Genomic DNA, 26,927 nt, shown 5'->3' with positions numbered 1-26,927 from the left:
TCCCCATTAATGAATATCCAAAAATGAGTGGGTTTTTTTTTGTTTTTTGTTTTTTTTTAGTTTTACTACCATGAGGAAGTGATATGGGAGCTGCCGGTAATAAATATTCAATGAAATACATGCTAATTTAGCCATTTGTCTCTCATTAACCATAACTGGTGCTCTATAGCTACCTCTCCTTACATAAGGCTCAATTTCACTTACAATATTAAGTTAGATACTAATTTAGATCTTGATCATGAGGCAAAACTTTATATACTTCAGATGAAGATAAAAATCCACTGTTTTTCCTATTACTTTCTGCTTCATACCTTCTTGATTTATTGCTTTAAGGTTGTCAGTGATCTTTCTAGGCTCCAGGTACCCTCTCCTATGCATATAGTAATTATAGACATACACAAAGTGTCCCAGTGCTCCTTGACAAAGATGGACTCTGTTTTCCTATCACCTTGCACATAAAGCAATGCCACTATATAATATTTTTTGTGTGTTTGTTTTGCCTGGGCTCAGAATATTACATGCTATTACTAAAGGAATAACAGATTGCATATTCAGCAAATGGTATAGCTCAGAACATAAAAGAAGGAGTTAATGAACACACCAAGAAAAATCAGCTGGTTAATTCATTGCACCATTCATTGGAGTGACCATGAGTTTTTCTCATAGCTTCAGTGTGATAATTAAACTAGACTCATCTGTGCATTAGCAAACAATGTCTATATCAAGATTATCCAACTTCCTTTTTCTTAGGCTCTTTCATATCTCCTTTTTTCATAATAAAGGTAAATACTCTGGCCCTCTGTTCTTTGAGTGGGGCCTTATTCACTTTTTATACCTAACAAAACTATATCTAGTATCAAAATCAACACTATTATGGATGAGAAAGGATGTTGTTGCTTTTTCATGGATGTTTCCTTCTAGATTGGCTTATATTTGTACAATTGCACTTTATATGGATTTTTGGCCTCCTGATGTTGTTTCTATTTTTAATATATTTTTATATGTTGCAAACCACCTTTCCAGGACTACTCTATTTTAGCGCTCTGTTTGAGAAAGCAGCGTTTTACTGAGATGGAGTCATTGTAGATTATCTTCAGTCCCAGACCCTTCTGGACTGGAATCGATGTCAAGGAAGGCCTCTTTATTGGTGAAAGTCGTGCTGAGAGTTATGCTCTGTCGAGGCTTCACAGGTGCAAGTTCATCTAATTTAATATTTTCATTTCTGACCAGAATTGTCTTATCCATGTTTTCTTCACTGTGTCTTGCAACAACAGCATCAAATACATCTAATTTTGGTGGCAAGCTTCCACTTTCAAATAGGTATTTGGCTAGATAAGAGATGCAAATGTTGGCTAAGAAGGAGGTTACCATGGCAAGTGTTTTAAATGGGAACCTCTGATTATATATACCGTTCTTATCAGGGTAGTAGCCAGGGTAGAAAATCAAGGGCTGTAGGTACAGGTATGGCTCCCCTCCAGTTATTCTTAGGAAAAGGCCGGAAACATAGCCTGCCACAGCCCCGTAGGTGTTGGTTCCCTTGACAAAGAGCACGCAGAGGAGCTGGGGAAAGATGATGATGTACACGAGGTCGGAACTGAGGTACCACAGCCCATACACAGTCTTTGTCAGCAAAGCCATGGCTGTCGCAGATGCTCCAAACACAAACACAGTGATTCGCATGACCCAAACGATTTCTTTGTCTGATGCCTGTAAGAAATTGCACAGGGTCAGCTTTTCACATGATGTGTTGGCTCATGTAAGCCAAGAATGAGATACATTTTGTGCTTTAAAACTGGTCTAAAGAATTCCCCTAGTTTAACTGGCTCAATCTGTGGGAAAACCTAACCTAAACAGGGGCACCTGAAGCAAACAATCCAGGGGGCCTCGTGGGTGGACCTTTGGATGGAGTTTCTCTGTTCCTTAGCATGAAGCAGAGACCACCTGAAACTTTCTCTGGATGCACCGGAGGGGGAAGAGGTAGGGTGAGCAAACGTGGTGTCACAGAGGGATAGTAAAGCAAGGGGCTAAGTTTACATATTGAGGTACAGTTCTTAAGTGGCATGGAGAGAATATGGACCATCCCTACCTCCTCTCTTCATAGGAAAGTGCTACCATCTTTCAGGCTAACCACCTTCTGGTGCCCTTGAAAAGGGCTTGTCTAAGGAGTTCTCTTGGTTAAAAGCAAACAAACCAACAAAACAAAACAAAACAAGAAACACTGGACCATTTTGTTAACTATGACCTAGAAAACTTAGAGAAAGGCAAAGCTTTAATCAAGCAAGAATGTGGAGAGGGATTTTTGGTCGTTAGTGACCATAATAGCATGTTGTTTTGCAACCACTTGATTCAATAAGGAAAATCAAATTGAGAGGAGAGTTTGGATATGGGAGTTCAAGCAAAAGCAGTCCAGATGTTACACAAATGCATGTAAAATAACTCCCATTTCCTGCTTCCACCATGGTTCTCTAGTCTCCTGGTGTACTTAATTAGACTAAAAGTTTTGCTGAGATATTTTAGGTTTCATTATTCTTTCATCAGAAAGACAAGAAGTTTAAATTATAGCAATTATGACTGTACCTCTTGGGAAATAGTTATATTGATTTGTTTCCTTCATTATTAAAATGAATGATAACATGTATTTATAACATCCACTTACAGCAGAAATAAAATTTGTTGTCATTTAATTTTGTATGCTTAATCAAAATAGGGTCAGGTTTTAAGGTAGAATATTAGTAAATATATATATATATTTACTATATAATTATTTGTATATAAAAAACAAATACAACAGCAGCAGAAACAACAACAATAATAAATTACAAGTTGGAAAAACCGTCCTTACATTTTGTCTGAAGGAAAGCTGGTAGATGTTTCGAGCAAACATTGAACTTGCTGACAAGATGGAAGAATCTGCTGATGACATGACAGCAGCAGAAACGGCACCAAGACCAAAGAAAGAAATGTACACGGGGCAGAGATACTGCAGAACAATTGGTAAAATCATGTCTGCTTCTTCCTTGTCCTTGGGATCTGGAAACCCATATGCAGTCTGGTTCCAGTCTGTTGAACAGAAACAACAACCATAACAACCACCAAAGAGCAATATGCTCTTTATTCATCCAGGATCCTCCTATCTACTAGGTGGTTTTGAAATAAACTCAGAATCATGTAAGTTAGTCTACTGAGGTAGGAAGTCCATGGACTGGTCAAGTGAGAATGACTCATATGTCCTGACTTCTAAAGGGTTGAGTATTGGTCACAGCTAGTCTAATTCACAACACCTGTGCAGATCACGGTGGTGAGGTATACAATCCTTTTCCGCAATGGTGGTGTTACATTGTGTAGAATCATGGAAAACAAATGCTCTTAAACTGAATCATAGAGTTTTCCTTCATCCACTTGGAAATGCAACAGGAAGAAACTCATTGTTTCTTCCTCAGGGCTCAGTTATCCACGTATAAATAGAGAAAGAAAGCAGTGGGGCATTCTCAGCCATCATTTTCTTGCATACATTGTATGTCTCCCAACTAATTCTACCTTGCATAGAATTTCACTAGATTAAGAGCAGTCCTTCTTATGGAATAAAAAGTATAGTCATAGGCTAAAATTTTCTGGAGGTTTTTTGATGTGGTATGGTAAGAGGACTTAAAACATAAGTTTATGTTTGAATACACGCCTTCTTTACTCTTTAGTCATAGCATGTGTTAGAGAATACAGTAGAACCCTTAAATGTACATTAGCATGGTTTATTTTTTATTTGCTAAACTTCTTTAATACCACAATAACATTACCAAGTAGGAGTGGTTTCCTTTGGATCCTACTGTTTTTTCTTACCACATTTTCTATTACAATTGGCATTGAAGCCATGCTTTGATGAAGCCAATTTTATAGCCTTGACTGAGATGTTATTAAAACAGAAATAACAATCAAACATACCTAATCCAAGAAAAAAAATAGGCCTTATGAGTCTTCTATCCTACAACAAACACGCGCGCGCACACACACGCACACACACACACACAACGTCCAGATCTACTTTCTGCTTACAAGAGAAATGCTATTTTTTTCCCAAAGGAAAACACTCCATACCACCTTTGTCAGTCATCTTTTTTATCGTTTTAAAGTGTTTGTTTATGTCACAAACAACAATGAACAACTGGAATGGAAAGTTTACATTATGAACCATGACTGTTCTCTTAAAAGTTATAATATAATCCAAAAAATAGCTCTATTAATTGAAAGTCAAAGTCACCACATGAACATCAACTTGGATCATCTTTACGAAACACAAAAGGGTGGAAGGTGAACTTTCTCTAATCTTTTCAAATTACCTCTATCTAGAAGACTCCTTTGAATTTGGGTTAATGTGATATATTTTCATTGAATGCTCTTAAAAATTGTATAGCATGGGAACATAAGGATCTGGTAATTAATAAGTTCAATCAAACTAAAGGTGAGATTTTAAAAATGATCCCCATAGAGGTTAACAGGGAGGTAAACATTTCATAATGCTTCTTTTTTTTCTTACCAGTTTTAAGTAAGTTATTTTCTAAGTAATTTAGTTTCTCAGTTTATCTAACCATACACTTACTGATTGATTTCTCCAAGAAAGAAAACTCTTAATTAGCAAACTATTGAAAACGTATAGCAGGAATTGCAAATTCAAAGTGAGCTTACATGATCATGATAATGCCAGATAAGTCAGTGGCTCTCAACTCTGGTTGCACTTAGCCTCACCAAAGGGGCTTAAAAGAACACTGGTGTGTGGTTTTATCTTTGATTATTAAAATAAAGTGAAGTAGGGCAGAAATCAGTATTTTTAAAAGTACTCCCCCTACTCCCCAGATGATGTCAACATGCATGTTGGTTGAGATCCACTGTTGACAGGAATGCATAGGAACAATGCATGAATGCATCAAAATTGAGGAGAGGGTGTGCTCACCAATGTTTTATTGGTAGAGTGAGCAAATAAGAAAATGGGAGACTGCTGAACTATAATAAAATTTACTGAATGTTAAAACAAAGGTGTATATGGGAACATGATAAGAAAAATTCACTATGTGGGGCTAAGAGAGAAGGGAGATGGGGATGTAGCTGGGTGGGGACTGGTAAACTAACTGGCACCTGTGGTGAAGCTGCAAGAAATTTACCTGTTGATGCTCCAATGGCCCCGATGAGTATGGCTGGGAGAGCCATCACCAGGCACCCGAAAGCTGCCAGGAAGGACAGCACTTGTGCGTAGGTGGCTGAGGATGAGGACAGGACCCTCTGGAAGTAGGCTTGCCATGGGATTCCACCAAGCATCTGTGTGAGAACCACAGGCACTCAGAGTAAAGTAGAGGTTTATTAACAAACATGTTTAGAATAGTCATAATTATGGCTCTGAGATATTAATAGAAAATATTCTAAATGCCATAGTTCTCAATTGCTATCATTATATTTGCTGTGGTGTGAAGTTTATGGCCCCTCCAAATCATACATTGAAATTTTAATCTCTAAGGTATTAAGTATTGGTGGGAAACTTTGAGAGATGATTAGGTCATGAGGGTAGAGCCCTCTTGAATGGTATTAGTGTCTTATAAAAGATGCCCAGAGGAGCTTATTTCCCCCTTCTACTCTGTGAGGATATAGCTAGAAGGCACCTTCTATGAGGAATGGGTCCTTGCCAGACACTGAATATGATAGTGCCTTGATCTTGGACTTCCCAGCCTTCAGAACTGTGAAAAATAAATTTATGTTGTTTATGTGCCACTCATTTGTGGCATTTTGTTATAGCAGCCCAAATGGACTAAGACAATGTTATTGCTATGCTTTCAATTATCCAACATTTCCTTAAATTATTTTCCTTAATAATGACATAGAACAATCCTTTCTTTTCCTTAATTTACAAACCTTAATCTGCATTAAAAACCACCCAGAAGCCTTCAATTTGTTCTTATGTGGAGCTACTAACCATCATAAAATATTCTCAAAAAATAATTAAGATTCTGAAAGTATGAAGATCTAAATCCATACAAGCCAATAAATATTTATAGACTCCAATCATGTGCCAGGCAATGTAATGGTTGTCAGGGCACAAGGATGAATAAGGCATGGTTCTTGCCCCGGAACTTGCTCTCCACTGGGACAGTTAAGGTATTATGGTGCTTTCTAGAGTGGGGTGTGCGGAGTGATCAAGGCAATGCAGTGGGGCTCAAAGAAAACATTGGAACTTCTATTTATGCTCATTAATACCTCATATCTAAATGCTATATATTTTTAAATATGATTATTGTCCAGGCACAGTGGCTCATGCCTATAATCCTAGCAATCTGGGAGGCTGAGGCAGGAGGGTAGCTTGAGCTCAGGAGTTTGAGATCAGCCTGGACAATAGCGAGATGCTGTCTCTACTAAAAATAATGAAATAAAAGAATAGCCAGGCATGGTGCCACGTGCCTATAGTCCCAGCTACTCAGGAGGCTGAGGCAGGAAAATCGTTTGAGCCCCGGAATTTGAAGCTGCAGTGAGCTGTGATGACCCCACTGTACTCTAGCCAGGGCAACAGAGAGAGGTCCTGCCTCAAAAAAAAAAAAAAAAAAAAAGGAAAAAAATAATAAATTATTTTTTTGAATCTTCTGTCTTCTTTTCTTGGCTAATCTAGCTAAGGGTATACTAAAAACCCAGACTTCACCATAGTACGTTATGTACTAATACAAGCAATTGATAGATACACATACCTACATGCGGTGTGTGCTCAAATTTCTTATTGAGGATATGCAATCAAAAATTTGAACTATAATGCAATTTATGGTATGATCTAAAGAGGCTGTATGGGAACAAAAATGAAAAACAATTATTTGGGGTGAGAAGGGGTAAGGAGAGAGGAAGGGCAGCTGCGTGGTGATCAGGAAAACCTACAGAAATGACGCTGAGTCAGTCCCTGAGCACTGAGAGGGTATCCCCAGTGGAGAAGGAGGAAGAAGAAGAGTGCCTGAGCGAGAGACTAATAGGAGGAAAAACAAAACAAAACACAACACCACCTAGGCAGCTGTGAGACCAGGGAGTATTTGGTGTGATTAGAGGTCAAGGTGTGTGGGCTTGGTTACAGAGGAGGCTAAAAAAATGCTTTCACTTAGGTTACTGTCACTACTCTGGCAAAGAATCTGCATTCAGTAAATATTTTGTGAGTGAAGGACCTGAATGAACGAGCTCGCAGTATCACAATGTACTGAGGTTTCTTCAATTGCCTGTCTCTCCCACTGGGCTCTGAGTTCTGGGATGTCTGCCTTGTTTATCATTGTCTCACCTGTGCCAAGCAGAGTGCCTGTCACATTGATTCTGGGACAATTTCCTTCTTATAAAAGCCACACATGTTTAAAGATTAAAAACAAAAAGCTAGAAGAAATTCTAGAATTCATAATCCCAATCCTCAAGTCTATATTCTATTCCTTTCATTTTGCATCCTGTTAATCAATAGGTCACTAACATCTTCCATGTCAATGAATTACATGAATTGATACATCATCATATTATAAATTACACACCCATCACCTTGGGCATTTAGGTTGTCAGAGGTCTTTAAGTAAGGTAAAATCTGACCTCCATTTACAAACAAGCTCTTACGGTGCAATGGACTGAATATGTCCCCCCAAAATTCAAATACGGAAACCCTAATCCCAACGTGATGGCATTCAGAGGTAGGGCTTTCGGGAGATAATCATCAGGTCATGAGGATGGAGCCCTCACGATGGGATTAGTGCCCTTTTAAGAAGAAGCCAGAGAGCTCTCTTGCCCTCTTTCTACCACATGAGGATAAAATGAGCTGTCTGTAATTCGGATGAGGGCTATCACCAGAGCCCCACCATGCTGATGTCCTGATTGGACTTCCAGCCTCCAGAACTACAAAAAATAAATTCTATTGTTTATACATCACCCAGCTTATGCTCCTTTATTACAGAAGCTCAAACTGGCTAAAACAGAGGGTAATATGGACAGTGGGCCCGGGGGATAAGAGGTGGGCAGGCTGCCACCAGGGAGGTCACTGGGGGCTCTCATGTCGGCCAGGTGAGGAATGTGGTTGGCCTAATATCGGCTAATACAGGGACAGTGGGCAGGCTCCCAGGGAGACTGGGAGTTACCTAGACAGTGTCATGAGCAGGACTTGACAAGTCATTTTCATATAGGGGACGTTTGAGAGACAATTGGAAGATGAGAGACCATTCAAAAAACATTTCAAGGCTCATTTCTGCAGTTCATTCATTCATTCAATGAAATGTATTATTTCATTTCAACTCATTTTACAATTTGAATCATGAATTTGACTTGGTCATATAATTTTTAGAGTTGGAAGAAATTTAGTAATCACTGGATAGGATATAATGTCTTATATCAAAGATGTGTAGCCTGGGGACTAAAGTGTAGTGTAGGGGAAGGGATTTTGGGATCTGGATGTTCTATATCAACCCCTAACTCAGACAATGGTGTGATTATCAACAAATTGCCTAACTTTTCTGAGCTTTGTCATCTCCTCATTGTAACCATAAGCACACCCACCCGCGGGTGTAGTACATATGCATACGTACTCCTACCCCTTCCATTCACGATTATAAGTCATTCCAGAAAAATGAGAGCCAGCGGATTTCTTAATAATCCTTAAGGAAAAAAATCCTCCAATCCACTAATGTAAATATATTTTCCCCCATATTTCCCTGCCTCCTTCCTAGAAAATTTTTTACTGGGAAAGGCACGCGCACTTTGAGTGTCAAGGTAATGTTAAAATTTAGCAAAGTGTCATGAACCAAAAGTCATAAAATATTGTCAACCCTCTAAAGAGAAAACAAAAATAACCAATATTCCCTCAATTTTGATATAGAAAAGCAACAAATTTCTTACACTCAAATCAAATATGATGTGTTATTTTCATATATAACCTCTCTAATTAGCAAAGTTGTAAAATCTAGTTGGTTCTCCTGGTTTTCCTTCAACCTGTGATCTGCCATTATTTCTGCTGTGTCTTCCTCCCCCATCAGCACCATTGCTGAGGTTCTGCCTGCGTGTTTTCAAGCCGCCTCTGGCTCTCAAGGGCTTCTCTCTTGGCATCTTTCCTGAGTGACACCCCCCTTTCCAACTTCTCTTATGCACTTAGGGCCTGTGGCACGACTAATTCACTTATTCTCTAATTTAAGACTGGATGAGTTACTTATTTCAAAACACATTGGCTTTTAGGCCTTAATTAAAAACACAAAATAAAACTTTTAGGTGGCTTGGCTTTCAGATGGTGGGAGATCCCTGGGGGATGGCATGGTATTGCCTGACGTACATGGGGACAGGCAGGTGGACACACCACATGTAACCCCACCGTGCTGCCCCTCAAGGCCTCATGTGCTCTCTGCCTCGACACTATCGACACTATTGGACACAGTCAGGATGTGGCTCTGCCCTCCCAGTAGTGAGCCAGCAATTCAGAAATAGCCATCAGCCGGTAGGCAAATTTTTAGTATAGATATGAAAATCTTGGAAATGCATTTTATTTTAGGAACGCTTAGATCACATTCCTCAGCTAAGAGCATTACTTACCAACAACAGAAAACTATCAAGCCAAGTGTAGACTTCAAATGACTCAATGGTTCCCAGCCAGGGCTCCTGGTATTTAGGGTGCACAGCAGTGAATCCGATGTCAGAGACTGCAGGGTGTGACAGTGCAAAGGGGACACTGATCCACTGTAAAAGGAAGTGACATTGGAGCCTTAGGCTATGGATTTTAATTGTCTGGTGTATGCAAGGTTTACACACCTCACAGACTGCATAGCTTGGTAGTTCCTCTTGTTCACACAGAGAAGGACCTCAAATCATGTTCTCTTTGGGATTACATTAAATATTGATTTAGAAAAATTAAAATAACGTATTGTCTACCTTTGTGCTTGATTATACCATATCAGATAAATAATCAGAGCACTTATCAGAAACCTCTGGGAATATATCATTTGAGATATAGATAGATATTGAAATGCATACATACATATATATACACATACACATACACACACGATTTTATGTGTTGTGTGAATTAAGGAAAAATATCTAGTTATTAAAGCGACAACAAAGGTCTGATTGAGAAATGTATGAGTGAAACAAACCTCCAAGGGTAGGCCCAGTAGTAACAGTTAGAAGAGAAAGGAATTGAAGGGGGAGATGGTCTAGATGGAGCAAGGCAAGGAGTAGAGGCATATATGGTGTATGGGCATGTGTGTGGTTGTGTATGTAGGTGTGTGTGCAGGTGTGTGTATAGGTATGTGTGGGTGTGTGTAGGTGTGTGTGTAGGTGTTTGGGTGTGGGGTGTGTGTATGTAGGTGTGTGTGGGGGTGTATGTGTGTGCAGGTGTGTGTGGTGTGTGAGTGTATGGGTGTGTGTGTGTGTGTATGTAGGTGTGGGGAGTGGGTATATAGGTGTGTGTGTGTGTGTGTATGTAGGTGTGGGGGGTGGGTATATAGGTGTGTGTGTAGGCGTGTGTGGGTGTAGGTGTGTGCAGGTGTGTGTAGGTGTGTGGGTGTGTGAGTGGGGGATGTGCGTATGTAGGTGTGGGGGGTGTATATATAGGTGTGTGTGTAGGTGTGTGGGTGTGTGTGGGTGTAGGTGTGCAGGTGTGTGTGCAGGTGTGTGGGTGTGTCAGTGGGGGTGTGTGTATGTATGTGGGGGGTGTGTATATAGGTGTGTGTGTAGGTCTGTGTGTGTGTAGGTGTGAGCAGGTGTGTGTAGGTGTGTGAGTGTGTGGATGGGGTGTGTGTGTATGTAGGTGTGGGGGGTATGTATATAGGTGTGTGTATAGGTGTGTGGTATGTGTGGGTGTAGGTGTGTGCAGGCGTGTGTGTAGGTGTGTGGGTGTGTGGGTGGGCTGTGTGCATGTGTACTTGCTCTCACATCTGTTGGGCGACAGGGTTTGCTGGCATGAAAGTGGCTTAGAGAAATCGGAGAGACAAAAGATAGATGTGTGGAGAGAACTTTGAATTGCAAGTAAAGGATCTGTATTTTGTTTTTCAGGCAACCAGAAGCTAGAGAAATTTCTTCCAAGTCTTAAAAAAGATTTCAGTTGAATTTCTTTTGAATTTTAATATTCTAGATGTGGACAGTGAGGAAGGGAGGCGTTAGGGAGAGCGGTAGCTGTTTTCAGTACCACCTAGATGAAGGCCTGAAGCACAGCAGTAACACTGGAATGGAAAGATATTGGTGCTAAAAAGGTTTATGAAGAGATAGTCTATGACTCTTAGATTATAAAAGGAGAGAGCGGTCAGAGAGGGAAAACCAACAGAGGGACCTCAAAATTACAGTTTTGGAGTTCCAAGGGTGATGACAAAACCAACAGAATTAGAGAATTTAAGAAAAGAAGACATTGTAAGGTGTAAGTTAATTATGTGTGCATGTGTAGGAATTAAAGCTTGGGAAACAACTGTATTTAGTCTTTTATTCAGCCAATTCAATAAGGTCTTCACTAGTAACAGAACTTCATTCTTTATCAACCTAGCTACATTTTGTAGCAGAGCCGCATTCTAACATATTTGCCCTATCATCTTTACACTTGGACACTTGATTTATGCACCTGTGTGTTTTAAGTTCTGGTCTCATATAAAGCAATGAGAAATCACATATGTCATCAGTAATAGATTCAGCCCCTGGGCTTGTGTTTCTTAGAACACCTAGTGCATCAGTTACCAGAGCTGTCATGGCCAGACTAACCTTGCTTCCGATGTTCTGCAGAGGGATTTATTTCTGTGTTCTCTGTTTTATTTCTGGAAGTTTATGATGATGCTAAGGAAAAATCAAAACTTCAGTACTGTCCACTCGACTTTAGTAATTTAAAGATAAAAAGTGGAAGTTCTCCAGAAAATTAAATATTCAATTTCATTCAGTTAAACAACAAATTCAATTAAAATATGAATGAGTGAAATTTCATGAAGTGCAAATAAAATCTCTAGGAGAAAAAGAGGAAATATTATCATCTTTGCTAGCATATGTAAATTTACAGTTAAATTATAAATCTTCTTATAGTCTGTTCTTTTAAATTTTCCTCCAGGATGGTATTAGAGATGCTAGAAAGTTTTCAAAAAGAGGTGGGGTATGAGATTCTTTCTTCATCTTTCTTTTCTAAGTGTCTAGTGTAAAAACTAAAATAGAGTAAAAAGCTTTCCATTATAAGAAAAAATAAAGAAAAACAAGGGGAATCAAAGTACTTTGAGTATCCTTGGGAAGATGAGTTGTGATCTGCAGTGTTAGCTTGCCCTGCCCAGGGCCTTTGCACAGGGCATCGCCCCTATGAGCTCCACAACTGCAATGATGCAATGATACGTGTGTAAAATGAGATAATGTACGTGAATCCATGCCAGCCCCCGGCACACTATTTTCTTTACACTTCTTTCCATGTTTTGTAGATGTTGGATATTATTATACGCATAATTATAGTCTTCACGTTTTAAGATGTGAGTTTGCAAAGAATCAACCTCGACTAAAATGTGCTCAAGAAACACTAAGGTGCTTTTAAAGTAATACTCATAAAACCCATGTCTCATAATTATATAGTACATTTTATCTAATAAAACATAAAAGCAATATATGATAAATTTTTCCAGTGCCTTATTTAATTAAGCCTTTTCTTTGTTTTTAGACTACAAATAGTGATGATTAATATTTGAAAGCCACAGTTTTTCAGTGGGATAATTTTGTGTCTTTTGAGCAGTCTATGGTTAACCAAACTAACATAAGGACAGGATAAGAGACTCGTACAGGTTACCCCTAAGATTTAACTTTTGTTAACTCTGCGGAAAGTGTTGTCTTCAATACTCAAAGGAGATCACAGGTAAGTTTCCATCAAATCTAGCCATGACGAAAAGGAAGACCTAGACTTCTCTAACAATTAAGCTGAGGGCTCACTTTTCTGTCAAAATCTAACAAAATGACTAGAGTTTTTCATCTAATTAATTCATAGAGAAATTTAAACTTTTATATAGTATGTGATTTCTTATGTATCACTCATGATGGAATATAACATTTCTACTAATTTTTGCTGAGTTAGTACAAAAAATGCATTATATTTTACGGGAAAAAAAAAATGAAGACAAAGCTGCGCGTGACCTCACTTACCAGTCCTACGAAAATGCAAAAGAGCTGAACGACATCTGTGTAGGCCACCGAGTAGAGCCCGCCCACCAAGGTGTACAGAGTGGCGATGAGCGCGGAGACGATGACAGAAGCGCGCACGTCCACGTCGATGATCACGCTGATGGTGGCGCCTGAAGGAAACAAACAAGGGAGCTGCGGTTAAGGTGCACAAGTGGATTCTGATTTCTGTACAAGGACATACAGGAAGTTCAGTGATAGTTGATATTTCCCCCTGCATCATTTGAAAAGCATTGGTTGAAAACAGCTAAAGTGAATTTTCGTATTGAAATTTTTATATATTAATTATCTATCTATTCTTGCTTTCTGAAATTAGTGCTTTGCTAACTTATTTATGTGGAGAGTACCTGAAATCTGTATCAGGATTACAGAATACCTTGAATTACTGATAGATTGAATTCCATTATAAGAACTTGCAACAATTTCACTATCTGAAACTCTGACTTAATTAAATACAGTTATATGTTGCTTAACAACAGGAATATATTCTGAGAAATGCATCATTAGGTGAATTCATCACTGTGCAAACACCAGAGTGTACTTACACAAACCTAGATGGCATAGCTCACTACACACTCCTGTACAGCATGTTGCCTTACTGAACACTGTAGGCAATTATAAAACAATAGTAAGGATCTGTGCTAAACATATCTAAACATAGAAAAGGACAATAAGAATATGGTAATCCTATAGGACCACTGTGCATTCTGTTCTTGATTGAAAAGTCATTATAATAGTCATTGCATAACTATATATGCAATGTATTTATTCACATTTATGAGAAAACAAGGCTTTCTGAGAAGCATGATCTCCAATTTCCACATTTTACAATTAATATCTATTTGCTATTTTGCATTTATTCTGCCTCTTGCTAGCATCATATAGCTGACAAATTGTTAATGTATCAAAAAATTGAGACAAATGTGTAGGAGAAAATCATAAAATTAGTAAATTGTATCTGTTAACTTTTTCTCTCTCAAATTCTTAAAAGATCATTTTATTTTATTAAATTGGGGAAACATGCCAGTCCTGCTCCTATGACACCAGTATACTGAAGAGCCTTAGATTTAAACATATTTTAAGTAATTTTCATTACCAAATCTTATATTTGTCTTAGAAATAAAATTTATGTTTCTCTTTCTTTATAACCTTGTTTATTGTGTTTGTTGGTGCCTGTATTCTCTCTGAGAATACTACGGTATAGACAGTTAGGACCACTGTGGTTCTTGAACTGACAGTTCAGAATTCATTTCTTGCTTTACAAGCTCTTTCCCCATTGTTTTCAAAACTATACAGTTTATGTATCATATTATTAAATTCAGCAATAATACGTATTCTAGCACACATGCAACAAATCTGTGGTTTTCTGTATCATCAATTGCAGCCAACCGTCTGTCCTATATTCTCTTCCCATTCTCAATTGGCATGCTAATAGTATACAAACCCCATCTGAGATGAAAACACATTGTCTCAAAGAGCAATCTAAGATATTTTGATCTGAAATATCAATACCAAATATTTAGAGAAATTTTTAGTCCTTTTGCTATGATAATAAAATTATTTTTTCAAGTAAAAATTCAAAAGAAAAATCTAGTAAGGAGTTGGAGGATGAAGACAGGTCAATTATTTGTAAGTTGCTTTAGAAAATTGACTGAGTTGTTATATAAATATTTAAAAAGTTATTTTTTTCCTCAAATCATTTACTTCATATGTTGAAACTTTACTTGAAACTCTGTCATTCTTCTTTCATTGTAGTTCTCCACTTTAATAACATTGCTCAGTTATATCCCACAAATTATGAAAAGTTCACTTATAAAAGAAAGATTACAGGACTAAGACTCTAAGGATTTGTGATCCTTATATATGTTGTCATTTGATTATAACTCAGTGAATTTAGAGAACTCAACCACTCCTCTATTAAGAGTACGATAAATTTTTCTCTATAATATTTTCTGGTTAATAAGATCAAATGTAGTGAGTAAAACAAAGTTATAATTTCAGAGCTTCTGTTAAATATTGGTCTACTTATGAAGCCATAAAATAAATAGAATGTGAATAAAGTTATGAAAATCCACTGAATTTGAGCTGTTAGAAGTCTAAATATACATTGCTTTAAAAAGTTGTAAGATGTCCATTTATACCAAGAAGATAGGTTAAGATTCTCCTATGTTTCAATGGTGAACTATGCACATTCACCATAAAGTGGTAGTAGATGTTATACTTCTATATTCTTGAATATCCCAAGTTATTTTTAATAAACACTAACCTTGAATTATGTCCAACTATTATTTATGAAGAAAATATAGGTATTAATTTATTTCAAGCAATAGCAGTGATGTTTTCATATATGTTGTTTGATATATGTGAGTCTATGTGAGTGTGTAGAGAGAAACAGACTATAACATATTTACGTATGTAGTCAGGCATGATATAATAACGTTACTGTCAGTGATAGACCACATATACATACATGGAGCTGAAAAATTCTTATCAGCTAGTGACATCATTGCCATTGTGTTACAATTACCTACAGTATTCAGTGCAATAGCATGCTGTATAGGTTTGTAGCCTATGAACAATAAGCTATACTGTATATCTTAGGTGTGTAATAGGTTGTACCATCTAGGTTTGTGTAAGTGCACTCTATGATGTTCTCACAATGACAAAATCAACTTTTGGCACATTTCTCAAAACACATACACATCATTAAGATATGCATGACTGTACATTGAAATATACACACAGATATAGACACATATATACAAAAATAACAAATTATAACAAGTCCAGAGGTTAGCTACTGTGTTCTATAATTCCAAAATACTTTAGAGGCATTAGCTTATTAATTGTATTCTCCCTTCAGGTCTCTACTATATAAATTCATTTTTATTCACTGAGAGTGAACATTTTGTATTTTGTTAGATATTCAGCCCACTCCTTTTTTGATACCTCAGCAGGTAGTTTGTTCTTAAAACCAAAATTTGCTGGTGTTTAAACCAATGACAAATAAACTCCCATTACTTCTCAGCTAATGAGAGCCAGGTGGGAAGAGAGGTGTATTTTTATACATAATTTCATTAGGATGTAAGTGCAGCAGTAGGTGTGGAGGATTATTTTCTAGCACTAGGGAAGTGCAACGTTATCCACTGAGTTATTACTATATTTTATAACTATCAAATTCTCTTCTTTTCCACATCAAGTTGGGGACCAATAAAATAAAATAAGATTATATGGGAGTTTCAGAAAGGAGCAAAAGATAGTATACAATAATATTTGATATGATATTACACAGGTCACATAGGCTGTTAATACTGAAGCCAGAAGACAAGATTTCAGTCCAGAATATATAACATAGAAGAAAATTCATCATATCTTACTTTTGTTCTGACCACTTAAAGTCTGGCTGTAAAGCCCTGTATTTTCATTTGTAAAAAAAAAATAAAAAATAAAAAATAAAGAATAACACACATGAATGCCCAGATGCCAAAAATTGACATGGCTCACTGGGGAAGGTTGAGCAACTTCCAACTCTGCTGATCTTCAAGAAGGAACTCCATACTCAGTAGGATGGGGCAGATTTCCCCCTGATTAAAAAGTAGGGTATTGTGCCTGAAGATTTCCCATGATCCCACTGAAATCTCTTGTTTCCTAAATCTTGCAAGTGGCCTGAGAATCCAAGGGCCAAGGACAGTTCTAAAGAATCTACTTTCACTTTCTAGATCCCTAAAAGTGTCTACAACCCAATCCTTTATGATGTAATGTGATTACATTGAGGAGAAAAGAAGCAACATTGTTATTCTTTTTTTCTTTTGAAGAAAAGTACAGCCATATGGGACTCATTCATTCATTCATTCGTCTGTGATAGGATTATAACTGTTAAAAAGACACAAGTCCTGCCTTCAAGAAACTTACAATCCATTTTATACATTGCAAGGAAATCGGGCATGAAATAGGTAAACAGGCAAATAATTATACAAAATGATAAGTCCAATGAGAACAAAATTCCAGGTGCCTGAGGAAGCCCATAGGAAAGGCATCCAGCAAGTTCAGCAGGAGTGCTCCGAGGAAGTGACATCTACCAGAAGATCCGAAGGATGCGTTAAGGTTGGCTAGGCAGATGGAGGGGGAAAGAGTGGAGATGAGTCCACAGCACAGGCACTGGGCTTGCAAAGTGTCACCCACAAGAGCGTAGGGCCATCGTTCTGGTGGAAGAAAGAGGGCAGGCAGGGCGGGGGACCGGGGCGGGGGGGGCAGTGAGAGGAGAGCATCAAAGCCCGGGTTATACTTAGGAGCCCTATTGAAAAGTTTGGTTTTGAACAGGAAAGGGACATGATGAGATTTGAACTTAGAATTTGGCTGCCATGTGGAGACGAGAGGTGGAGGACAGAACTGTAAGCAGGGAGATGGTTTCATTCGTCCAAATAAGGGAGGCCGGGGTAGGGCTGAGGCAGGTAGAAGCAGAGGCGGATAGGGGAGGAGCCAGGTGGAGGCTCCCACAGGTAAGGATGGGTCGCAGGCTGAGCTGGGCATCTTGCAGGATGAAGGCGGATCTGCCGCAGGTGAGGCAGCGCACTCCTCCGCAGAGGGCGCTACACCTCCCAGCTGCTTCAACAGCTCAGACGTTCACATTGTCACCTGGCGCCAGGCAGAGCACCTTTAAGTCTGCATCTCTAAGACTAGAGTGCAGGTGAGGAGAAGCTCAGGATGGGGAAGCCTTCTTAGATGAGTTATTAAGGAGACGTTTAAATCGGAGGGGAAATCCTTGTTACAGTCGGCCATACTTAATTTTTCCACTAATAAACCAAACCATTGTGCTTTTTAAAATATCAATTTATTGAAATATTTCAAGTGTGGTAGTTTTCCTGTGTGACTTACATTACTTACCTATTCCATCAGCAGAGGACTGGTGAGATCTCATTTCTCTAAGAATGTTCTTTGCTGTTGGGACTCATACTTGGTTTTATATTTGCTTTTAATTAGACATATTTTATTCAAAAAGCCAACATCTCTAGAAATATTAATGCTTCAAAAATAGCATGCAATACTCTTCTTCGAAAAGTTTAAATAGCTTTGTATTTACATTTATATCAATTAACACGGCAGTTATTAGAAAGAAAACAATGGGAATTAAAAAGTTCTCAGTTTACAGAAAGGAGACTTACTGGAATAAATTAAGATCTAAACCATTGGTTTACGTGTATTCAACACCAAGAATATATATTGGTATTCCCCCTAGCCTCTGGCTCCTGAACCCTTGTTTTGAAAATTATTTTTAAATAAATTGCACTTTTGAGTTATGCATAATTAATTATTCTTTGATCAAAATCATATGTGACTTATAAAAGCAACTCTTTTTTTTTTTTTTTTTTTTGAGACAGAGTCTCACTTTGTTGCCCAGGCTAGAGTGAGTGCCGTGGCGTCAGCCTAGCTCACAGCAACCTCAGACTCCTGGGCTTAAGCCCAGCCTCCCGAGTAGCTGGGACTACAGGCATGTGCCACCATGCCCGGCTAATTCTTTTTTGCTATATATATTTTTAGGTGGGCAGATAATTTGTTTCTATTTTTAGTAGAGACGGGGTCTCACTCAGGCTGGTCTCGAACTCCTGACCTCAAGCGATCCACCCGCCTCGGCCTCCCAGAGGGCTAGGATTACAGGCGTGAGCCACCGCGCCCGGCCTAAAAGCAACTCTTGATCATTATAATTTATGTTACCACTCTAATGATGCCATTCACGTTTTAAAAATGCAATTGAGGTTTTATTTAACCTCCATAGTCACACTGTAAGTAAACACAGAATTTATGTTAAGCTTTTATGAATATAAATGTAGGTCCGTATATGGTTTTAATAAAAATCTTTTAGAAACCAAGGCTGAAGAAAGTAAGTTTGCATATCTGATGTTTAGTTAACTAGAGAGATGCAGTGAGAACAACACTCAGTTGGTCCTTACCCAATGCAGAGAAAATTGCTGCAGCCCAGAACATTTCTCCCATTAGTGCAGGGATAAACAGGAGCCCACCCATGCGTTTTCCATAGATCTGCTGAAATGGGTCTAACATGGTCACATACCCCTTGGAACGCATAGGTTTTGCAAAGAACAGACCACCTAGAAGAAATAAACAAGTGTTTATGAGAAGATAAAAAAATTAGTAATATAATAGTCTTTATGTATTAAGGAACCAATCTGAAATATCCTGTGAGTATAGTACTGAGAAATATTTATCAACCAAATATAAATTCTTTAGTATATTTAACACTGTATGTACTCAAAGGACAATTGGATGATGTAACTGAGGCATGCGAATTAAAAACCCTGTCCAGAACAGTGTTCATTAAAAAGCCTTGGTACCTTTGTATTACCCAGCACAGCATTTAGATATTTTGCATAAGCACAAGATCCAGTAAAAGTATACTGAGTAAAGAAAAAAATGAAGAACTCCATGTTACGTAATATTTTTTACCTTTTACTAGTTTGATTTACAGAAAGAAACTCAGGTACAAGTTGATTCATTTTTAATGATATATCCATACTGTTTTTGAAAGAAATAAAATATGATTATGGTAAGAAATTCACTGCTCTGATAGCCATAGGATCAAAGGAATTTTTTTAACATATCATATTTCATAATCAAGAGATCAAATAGTGTTCTGCTACTTACCAAGTTCTGGTAACAGCTACTTAGAGATTTCTGGTGACATTTTTTTCCACAATAATCATTCACATTGTTTGACTTATTATTCCTCTTGTTATTTATACTCCTATTTGTTATGCTTTACTGAATGAGTCACTGAGATTTATACTTTCACTTACCTAAAATCAGACTAAGAGAATATCCAATTGGTGCCTGAGCCCATGCTAGACCATAATCAGGTACATAAACTGCTTCAGCTGTGCCGTTGATATACCCTCCTCCGACCCAGGTGGCTGAAATAGAATGAAAAGTGAGGGAATGACACTGTCTTACCCGTTTTAGCTTACACCTGCCTGTCCAACACTGTGGCCACTAGCCATTTGCGGCTATTGAGCGCCTGAAATGTGCCTGAAATGTGGCTAGTGTGGATTGAGATGTTCTCTGAGTATGAAATCTGCACTGGATTTCAGAGTTTTTCTTTTATTGATCACATGTTCAAATGGAGGCATTTTGAATGTATTGAGCTAAGTAAATTATATTATTAACGTTTATTCATCTATTGCTTCTTGTTTTTAAATGAGGCTTGTAGAAAATGTAACATTACATTAGTGACTCACATTGTATTTCTACTGAACAGTGCTGTTCTAGGTGTTTTCTAAATGCATTTAGTCATCAAACTTTTTCATGTTATCATATATAATAAATCTGAGTTCAGACACAATATGTCATATGACTATTTCTATTCTCAATAGTTCTATAACTTTTTCCCCAACCCCCATAATATGGGGTCAAATGCCTCTATTTCAAAGCCCTTCCATTTTAATTATATTGATCTTTTCTACATTTATCATGGCTATTGTCCTTGAGGAGTGCTTTGTGTGTGCATGAATGTGTGTGCACACACATGTGTGTATATTTGTGTGTAAGTGGATGTATATGTATGTGTGTGTGCCAGTGTGCTCTTCATTAATAGTCTTTTCTTAAACACTCTAAGGACACAGGATATGGCTAATCTGATATGCATCACAACTAAGTTGTAATTACTACTTGAAATTGTTAGGAGACTGAAAGGAAGAGAAAGATGATACTTCTACTCCAAGGTGTCCTAAAGTGAGTTTAAATTTTACCTCTATGAACCCAACATATATTAATACTTGGGGTCTAGACCAGCATTCAGAAGAATGTAAAATGTTGAATGCATACCCACTCATAATTTTTTAATTTTAATCTGGGTGTCTTAGGTATTTCATAGGGAATATTAAGAAACACGTCTTCATCAGATATATCAAATTTCTGTAGCATAATAGCTAAAGGAGGCAAGTCAAACACCAAAGAATACAAATTTTGGCTAAACAAGTTTGGGCCAAGAATGATCTGCAAACTACCATTTTTTTCTGAGAAGACAATATAACATTGATCCTTGCTGAAAAACTAATACTGAAGAGGACACTAAATCTTTGCAGTTTATATCCTTTTAAGATACAATATGGTAAAAATATTTAAAAGGATCCCTATATAGAATTTGTGTAAAATTATAAGTGTCACAGGTTGGTAATAAGCTTATCAGATATGAGATTGAATTCTAGGCTGTATTGTTCCATTGGAAATAAAACTGAACTCTGTTGAGTTCTCCAAAATCTCACAGGTAGAATGTAAGTAAATAAAATAATATGTATACGAAACTATCTAAGACAAGTGTTTCTATTGTGTTTATGCCAGAATTCATCTGGAATTTAAGCCCACACAAGAAAGAAGAGGGAGTGTCTTAGTGTTAATATTAATTTTGCAAAGGTTGACACAAAAAGACTTTCCTGCAAAAGAATTTTAAATACATTTAAATGGAAATTTATATACAAATCCTGAAGTAGACATTTAAAAACAAAGTACGTCTTTAACAACCACTTCCATCTTCACAGCAGCTTTTGCATCAGGTGTTAACAAATAGCAAATGCCATCATTTGTTTTTGTCATTCTAAGCCTTGCTGAAATTTTGAAAAGAACTTTTTTTCACTTGGTGTCTAACAAGGGCCTGAAGAAATGAATTCTATAGGCACAGAACCTGAGACTTTATCTTCTTGCTAGGTAACAGGAACTGCCAATACACCAGCGACGTTTCACTGCTTAAAGTAAATGGTCTGATGGTCTTACAAGCACAAAGCTTATTAATGATCATTTTTCATTGTGTAGGTCTCTTGTCCCTTGTCCAAAAAGAAAATTGGTGCCTGAATGATTGTAGGTATTATAACATAAAAGTGAAGACTTCGTTACTTATTATGATTAAACTAGTCCCTCCATTTTTAATCAATCTAGTTCCTTTTATGCCAGAATTTGCTCTCCATGTTTGTATATTTTGTATCAAATTCAGGAGTGAGAACATGGACTCTTTTAAAATATATTCATTTTAAAAGAATCAACATTTTCAACATCTATTCGTTATAAAATATATACAAGTCAATGAATTGGAAAAGGTTAAGTAACATGGTTCAGATTTTAAATGAATTATGACATTGACCATGATTTTTTGAGTTCTGAGAAAGAGAAAAAAAAAAAAACTTTAAAAACTAAGCTAGACCATAGCACTTTATAAGAAATAGCGTCATTCAAATATTTTCTATATGCTTTCACAGGCTATTAGATTGAAAAAAAAATCACTCCAAATAGTGAAAATACATTCTAAAATGTTATCTTTATGATCATACTAAATAGAATATTAAACTAGAGTAATGGAACACTATAATGATTTGCAGTGAACAAAAATACTTTGATATACAGCAGCTCATTTATTTCTTTCTACTGTTATTACAAACTATGCATCTTTATAAATAAATAGCCAGTTACAGGGCTGCTTGTGGCTCAGGCACGGAGGACCCAGGGATGGCTGCCAGAAGACCTAGGTTTGGTCCCAGCTCTCGTCCTTGTTAAACATGTAACCCTAGGTCTTCACTTTACCCCAGAATCCTGTCATAGGACTGCTATAAAGACCAAATGATTCCATGTACAGTTGATGAAGGTTTAAATATAAAATGTAAATTTCTGGATGTAAGATCTACAGTCCATATAGAACATTATAGGTTTCAGATGACCAGATCAAGACATTCAGAATACGGATGCCCTTCTCCCAGACTGGTTTGGTAAACTATTTGATATACACAGTGAATCATTTTTAAGTAGCACTTCATGACTGAAATCGGGCATCCCTTGAATATAAATTTCAATGGGATATTTTTCCAACACAGTGTTCCTGTTAGTTATAGGGTATGTCGCTAAGGTTCAAAAGGTTACCAAGACTCTGAAATGATATATGTGTTGTTGGTGAAAGTGTATCTAATATTAAACACACAATTTTAAGTTGTTTTCAGAATTGTTTTCAATGGCCAAGGAGAATATGAAAAAGAAACAAATCACCCTTTAAACAGAACCACCTCAAGCAAAGGATGATACAATAACACAAAGAAGGTTTGAATGACAGCTGCAGAAGGTGGCCCTGGGATTCCTGTACGGACACACCCTAGCTTTCTTCCTTTTATACCAAGCTTCCCAGAACTCTCTATTTCAGTGTTGTGGAATCATAATGTGATTGTTTTCCAGTGAAGAATTAGTTATTAGATGGGAGATTTAGTTTTCAAAACAGGGCATCAGTCAGTTTGGCATTGTATTGCTCCAGATTTATTTATTCAGGTAAAAAACCACCACTAGTTCATATTCATTGACATTTATCATTTAAAAATCTCAAAGTCACAACTCTCTGCGTGTATGAATGGACAGGCTGAGATGCTGCCATCATGTTCATTAACAGATACATAATGTGTAAGGCCAGGACGACTCTGCATCCCCCACCTCTTTCTTCCTACTCTTGTCTATCCACTCAACAGCTTCGAGAGCCCACATTTGTGTCATTAATATCCAGCCCAGTGATTTATTATAAAATCATTTCATTCAAGTACTACTGAGTTGAAATCATTTTATTTTTAAGTTTTAAATAAATATAAAATTATTTAAAAATATATAACTAGCAAACATAAAGAATCCCCCCACAGGACAAAGAACAATGTTTGCTTTGTCACTCTGAAGTCACATGCTGTACACTCACGGAAGCCAGGGAAGGGTGGTGGACTGCACAGAGCAGGCAGCACCGGCACCTACCCGTCATGGTGAATCCACCAACCAACAAACCGATGTCTCGGCCACCAACTATTATGGCTTCACTGCGCTCCTCTGCGCTGCCAGTGTTTTTGGTTCTCCAGGCAGCCCATATTCCAACCAGCAATATCAGAAGGTAGAACACGATGATAGCTATCAGTCCTTCCACATGGAAAGCCATTTTTCATCTAACGGTCCAGATTCTTCTGCAGCTGGCTACTTCATTAAGACTTCTGAAGAAAATACAGTAATGCATTGTGAACCAGCCAAGCACTATGCACATGTAGGCAGCCGGAATAAACCCAGCTGGCTCGTGAGAGATCGGGTGCAGCTTAAAGAACAAGTATAGCACTGAAATTGCAGGTGAAACTGGTAGTTACCAACAAGTGTCCACTATATTATCCTACTTCTGTTTAATAACTGGACATTGTTTTGTGTTTTCAAGAAGCAGGAAAAAATGTAGTTTAACAAATGGAATCATAATCATTTTGTATTTAATAAATTCTTTCAGTTTAAAATTAACCTTGTCATGTATCTTAACTTAGTAACTCAATAAATCATTTACAAAGGATATGGCTGTATTTGCTTTGTTGAACTCAGTTACTATACTAGAGTTATTCAGTAATGTAAATTTACCATAAAGGACTACTCTGAAAATTTTAAAATATTGGTTAATTCATTCATTCTTCTATCCATCCTTTCAAACAGTTTCAGGGAATGGTTCCAAAAGTAATCTGATATAAAAATATCTGGGGGAGGGGGAACAAACAACTTTAGGAAAATCCATTTCAAAAACACATCAACTCCACATTTTCAACAAGTTCTTGGATTTCAAGTTACTGTATCAACTAAATATGTTTTTGTTGTTTAAAGGGTCCTCCTCCTTCATCTTCTTCCTCATCCACTGTCCTTCATTAGTTTCACCCCCCCCACACACATTAATGGTATATACAAGAAAGGATTTAAAAACACGTATTGCCTGAAAACATAACAGAGGGGCAAGGGTATTAAAAGCAAGACTCTTAGAAGACACATAGCAAGTTCTAAAGCCTTCTCCTTCTGGAATTCTTTTTCTCTTTTATTTTTTCCTTTCGTGGCCACAGTTATTTCATGAACCTCAATTCACACACACACAAGTTTCTGGGGGAAACTCAGATATCTGTGCACGCGGTGGGTGATGAGACCTCCGGCGCAAGAACTAGCCTCCCTCGGATTCAGGGGAAGCAAGACGTGCGCCCGCGGGCTGGGTGGGCTCTGCCTTTGTGAGCAACCAAGCCAGCAAGTTCTCTCCCCGGCAGTCCTGCGCTCCCCGGCCCCCTGCTGTCCTTCCTCGGCCCCCTCTGCCAGTCTCCCGCGCCCAGGCTCTGCAGCCGCTTGCACCCCGAGAGCCTCGGTGCCAGACCACCGCCGACCGGCCAGCGCATCCCCAGGGAGAGGCAAAGGCGCCGCTCTCCTCCGCTCCCAAACCGCCCGGCTAGGTGCCCACATCGTCCCCGAGGGCGCGGCCCCTGGGCGCCGGGGCAGCCGCTCCGCTCCTACCTGGAGTGGTCGCCGTGCGGGGAAGCGCTCCGCCCGGGAGCCGTGGGGGTGCGCGTGCGGGTGCGGGTGCAGAGAGGGAGGGTGGGGTCGGGGCGCCCCTCACCCCGCGTCTCCAAGCCCCTGGGAGCGCGCGGAGTCGACAGGTGCGGGCGCCGGCGGAGGGCGCGCGGCGCGGGGCGAGGTGGCTATCGATCCCCGTATTGGGAAAAGTCCCCTTTATAAGGACGGCCGGCGGGGGCGATCGTCAGAGGTTGGGAGGCGGACGTCAGAGGAGAGCGGTGCTGAGGCGTGTGCCGGGGACGCTGCCCTCGCGAGGAGGGTGGGTGTGCGGGGTGCGAAGGGGACCGGCCCACGGAGCTGGGGCCGAGCCTGGGTCCCGGGCCAGCGCGGCCAGCCGCGGCGTCCCCACCTCCAGGCTCGTCCCTGCCGCTCCCTCTCCCTCCTCCAGGAAAGGGGGCCGTGATTGTGTAAGGTCATTCCTGAGTCTAACTTCTCATGGCTCTGGTTGGAAGCGGGGAATGGGGTGCCTGGGAGACTCTCTTTTATCTTCCGATGGAGCGGTGGGAAGTCCGGGAGACAGAAGCGTCTCCGTATTGCCTGCCCCGACCACAGCCCGGAATTGTTTCTTGAGGCCTCTCTCTCAGAGCTGAGGGTCCTCTCCCGCTGTCTCGGCCAGCTGATTCTGGCGTCCCAGGCGATGGGTAACCTGAAGGAGACATTTCTGGAAGGTTTAGAAAGTCCTTTTTACATTCATACCCCTTCCACTTAGAAGTGGGGGTACAATGAAAAACTCCAGGAGTTGTTCAAAAACAACACTGAGGTTATCACGTAAGGCAGACAAGATAGCTTTCCGTGTAGAGCCAGCTGGGTTGCTTGCCTGCTACAACATGCTATTCCAGAGTTTTAAAAAGTTTGCTACATTAGTTTAAATATATCTATGTTTATATACCTAGATATCTATGTCTTTATACCTAGATTATATATCTCTGGATATAAATACATATCACAGATATATTTATACATCTAGGTATGTAGAGATAGAGGTGTATTGTGTATTTATGGACATATATGAATGTCTATGGAAGAAGAGAGAAGGGGGGGTGGCCCTCAAGCCGCAAAGTCACAAGCCCTCTGGCCACTTTCTCGCTTCTTTCTGTATGCCACCATGACAGTGTGTTAAACAGTAAAATATGCAAATCTAATAACTGGTGGAATAAGTAAAAGTACTTCTTAACCCTAAGCTCCACCTCTCTCTAGGCCAAGTTTCAGCCCAGCTCCCATTTTCTTACACTGGATTTTGAAATGAACTTTCAAATTTATATCATTACCCTGTTTCTTTGTTCTCTGTGTGAACAATAACTGCATCCTGCTGCCTTGTTGGAGGTGAGCAAGCCTGTGGAGTTCAAACAGAAATTAGGATGTGGCAAGGGGCCTGCATGAGTAGTTACCTCTTCTGGGTTGTGTGATTAGTT

The 26,927-nt window shown here is 38.8% G+C and overlaps 1 protein-coding gene across 1 annotated transcript; it reads right to left on the bottom strand.

The window, feature by feature from the left end:
- Positions 1-1,025: 1,025 nt before the first annotated feature.
- On the bottom strand, positions 1,026-24,116 carry SLC5A7 (solute carrier family 5 member 7). The gene is made up of 8 exons (XM_045548917.1): positions 23,920-24,116; positions 19,956-20,069; positions 19,095-19,250; positions 13,111-13,259; positions 9,556-9,699; positions 5,151-5,304; positions 2,843-3,060; positions 1,026-1,707 (listed from the first exon to the last, which is right to left on the bottom strand). Exons 1-8 carry the CDS (start codon positions 24,095-24,097, stop codon positions 1,078-1,080), a joined length of 1,743 nt encoding a protein of 580 aa, XP_045404873.1. The 5' UTR covers positions 24,098-24,116; the 3' UTR covers positions 1,026-1,077.
- Positions 24,117-26,927: the final 2,811 nt, after the last annotated feature.

The sequence above is a fragment of the Lemur catta genome, chromosome 4, assembly GCF_020740605.2.
Source record: "Lemur catta isolate mLemCat1 chromosome 4, mLemCat1.pri, whole genome shotgun sequence".
NCBI classification, from domain to species: domain Eukaryota; kingdom Metazoa; phylum Chordata; class Mammalia; order Primates; family Lemuridae; genus Lemur; species Lemur catta.
The sequence above is the reverse complement of the archived record's forward strand: the minus strand, read 5'-3'. Positions and strand labels throughout refer to the sequence as shown.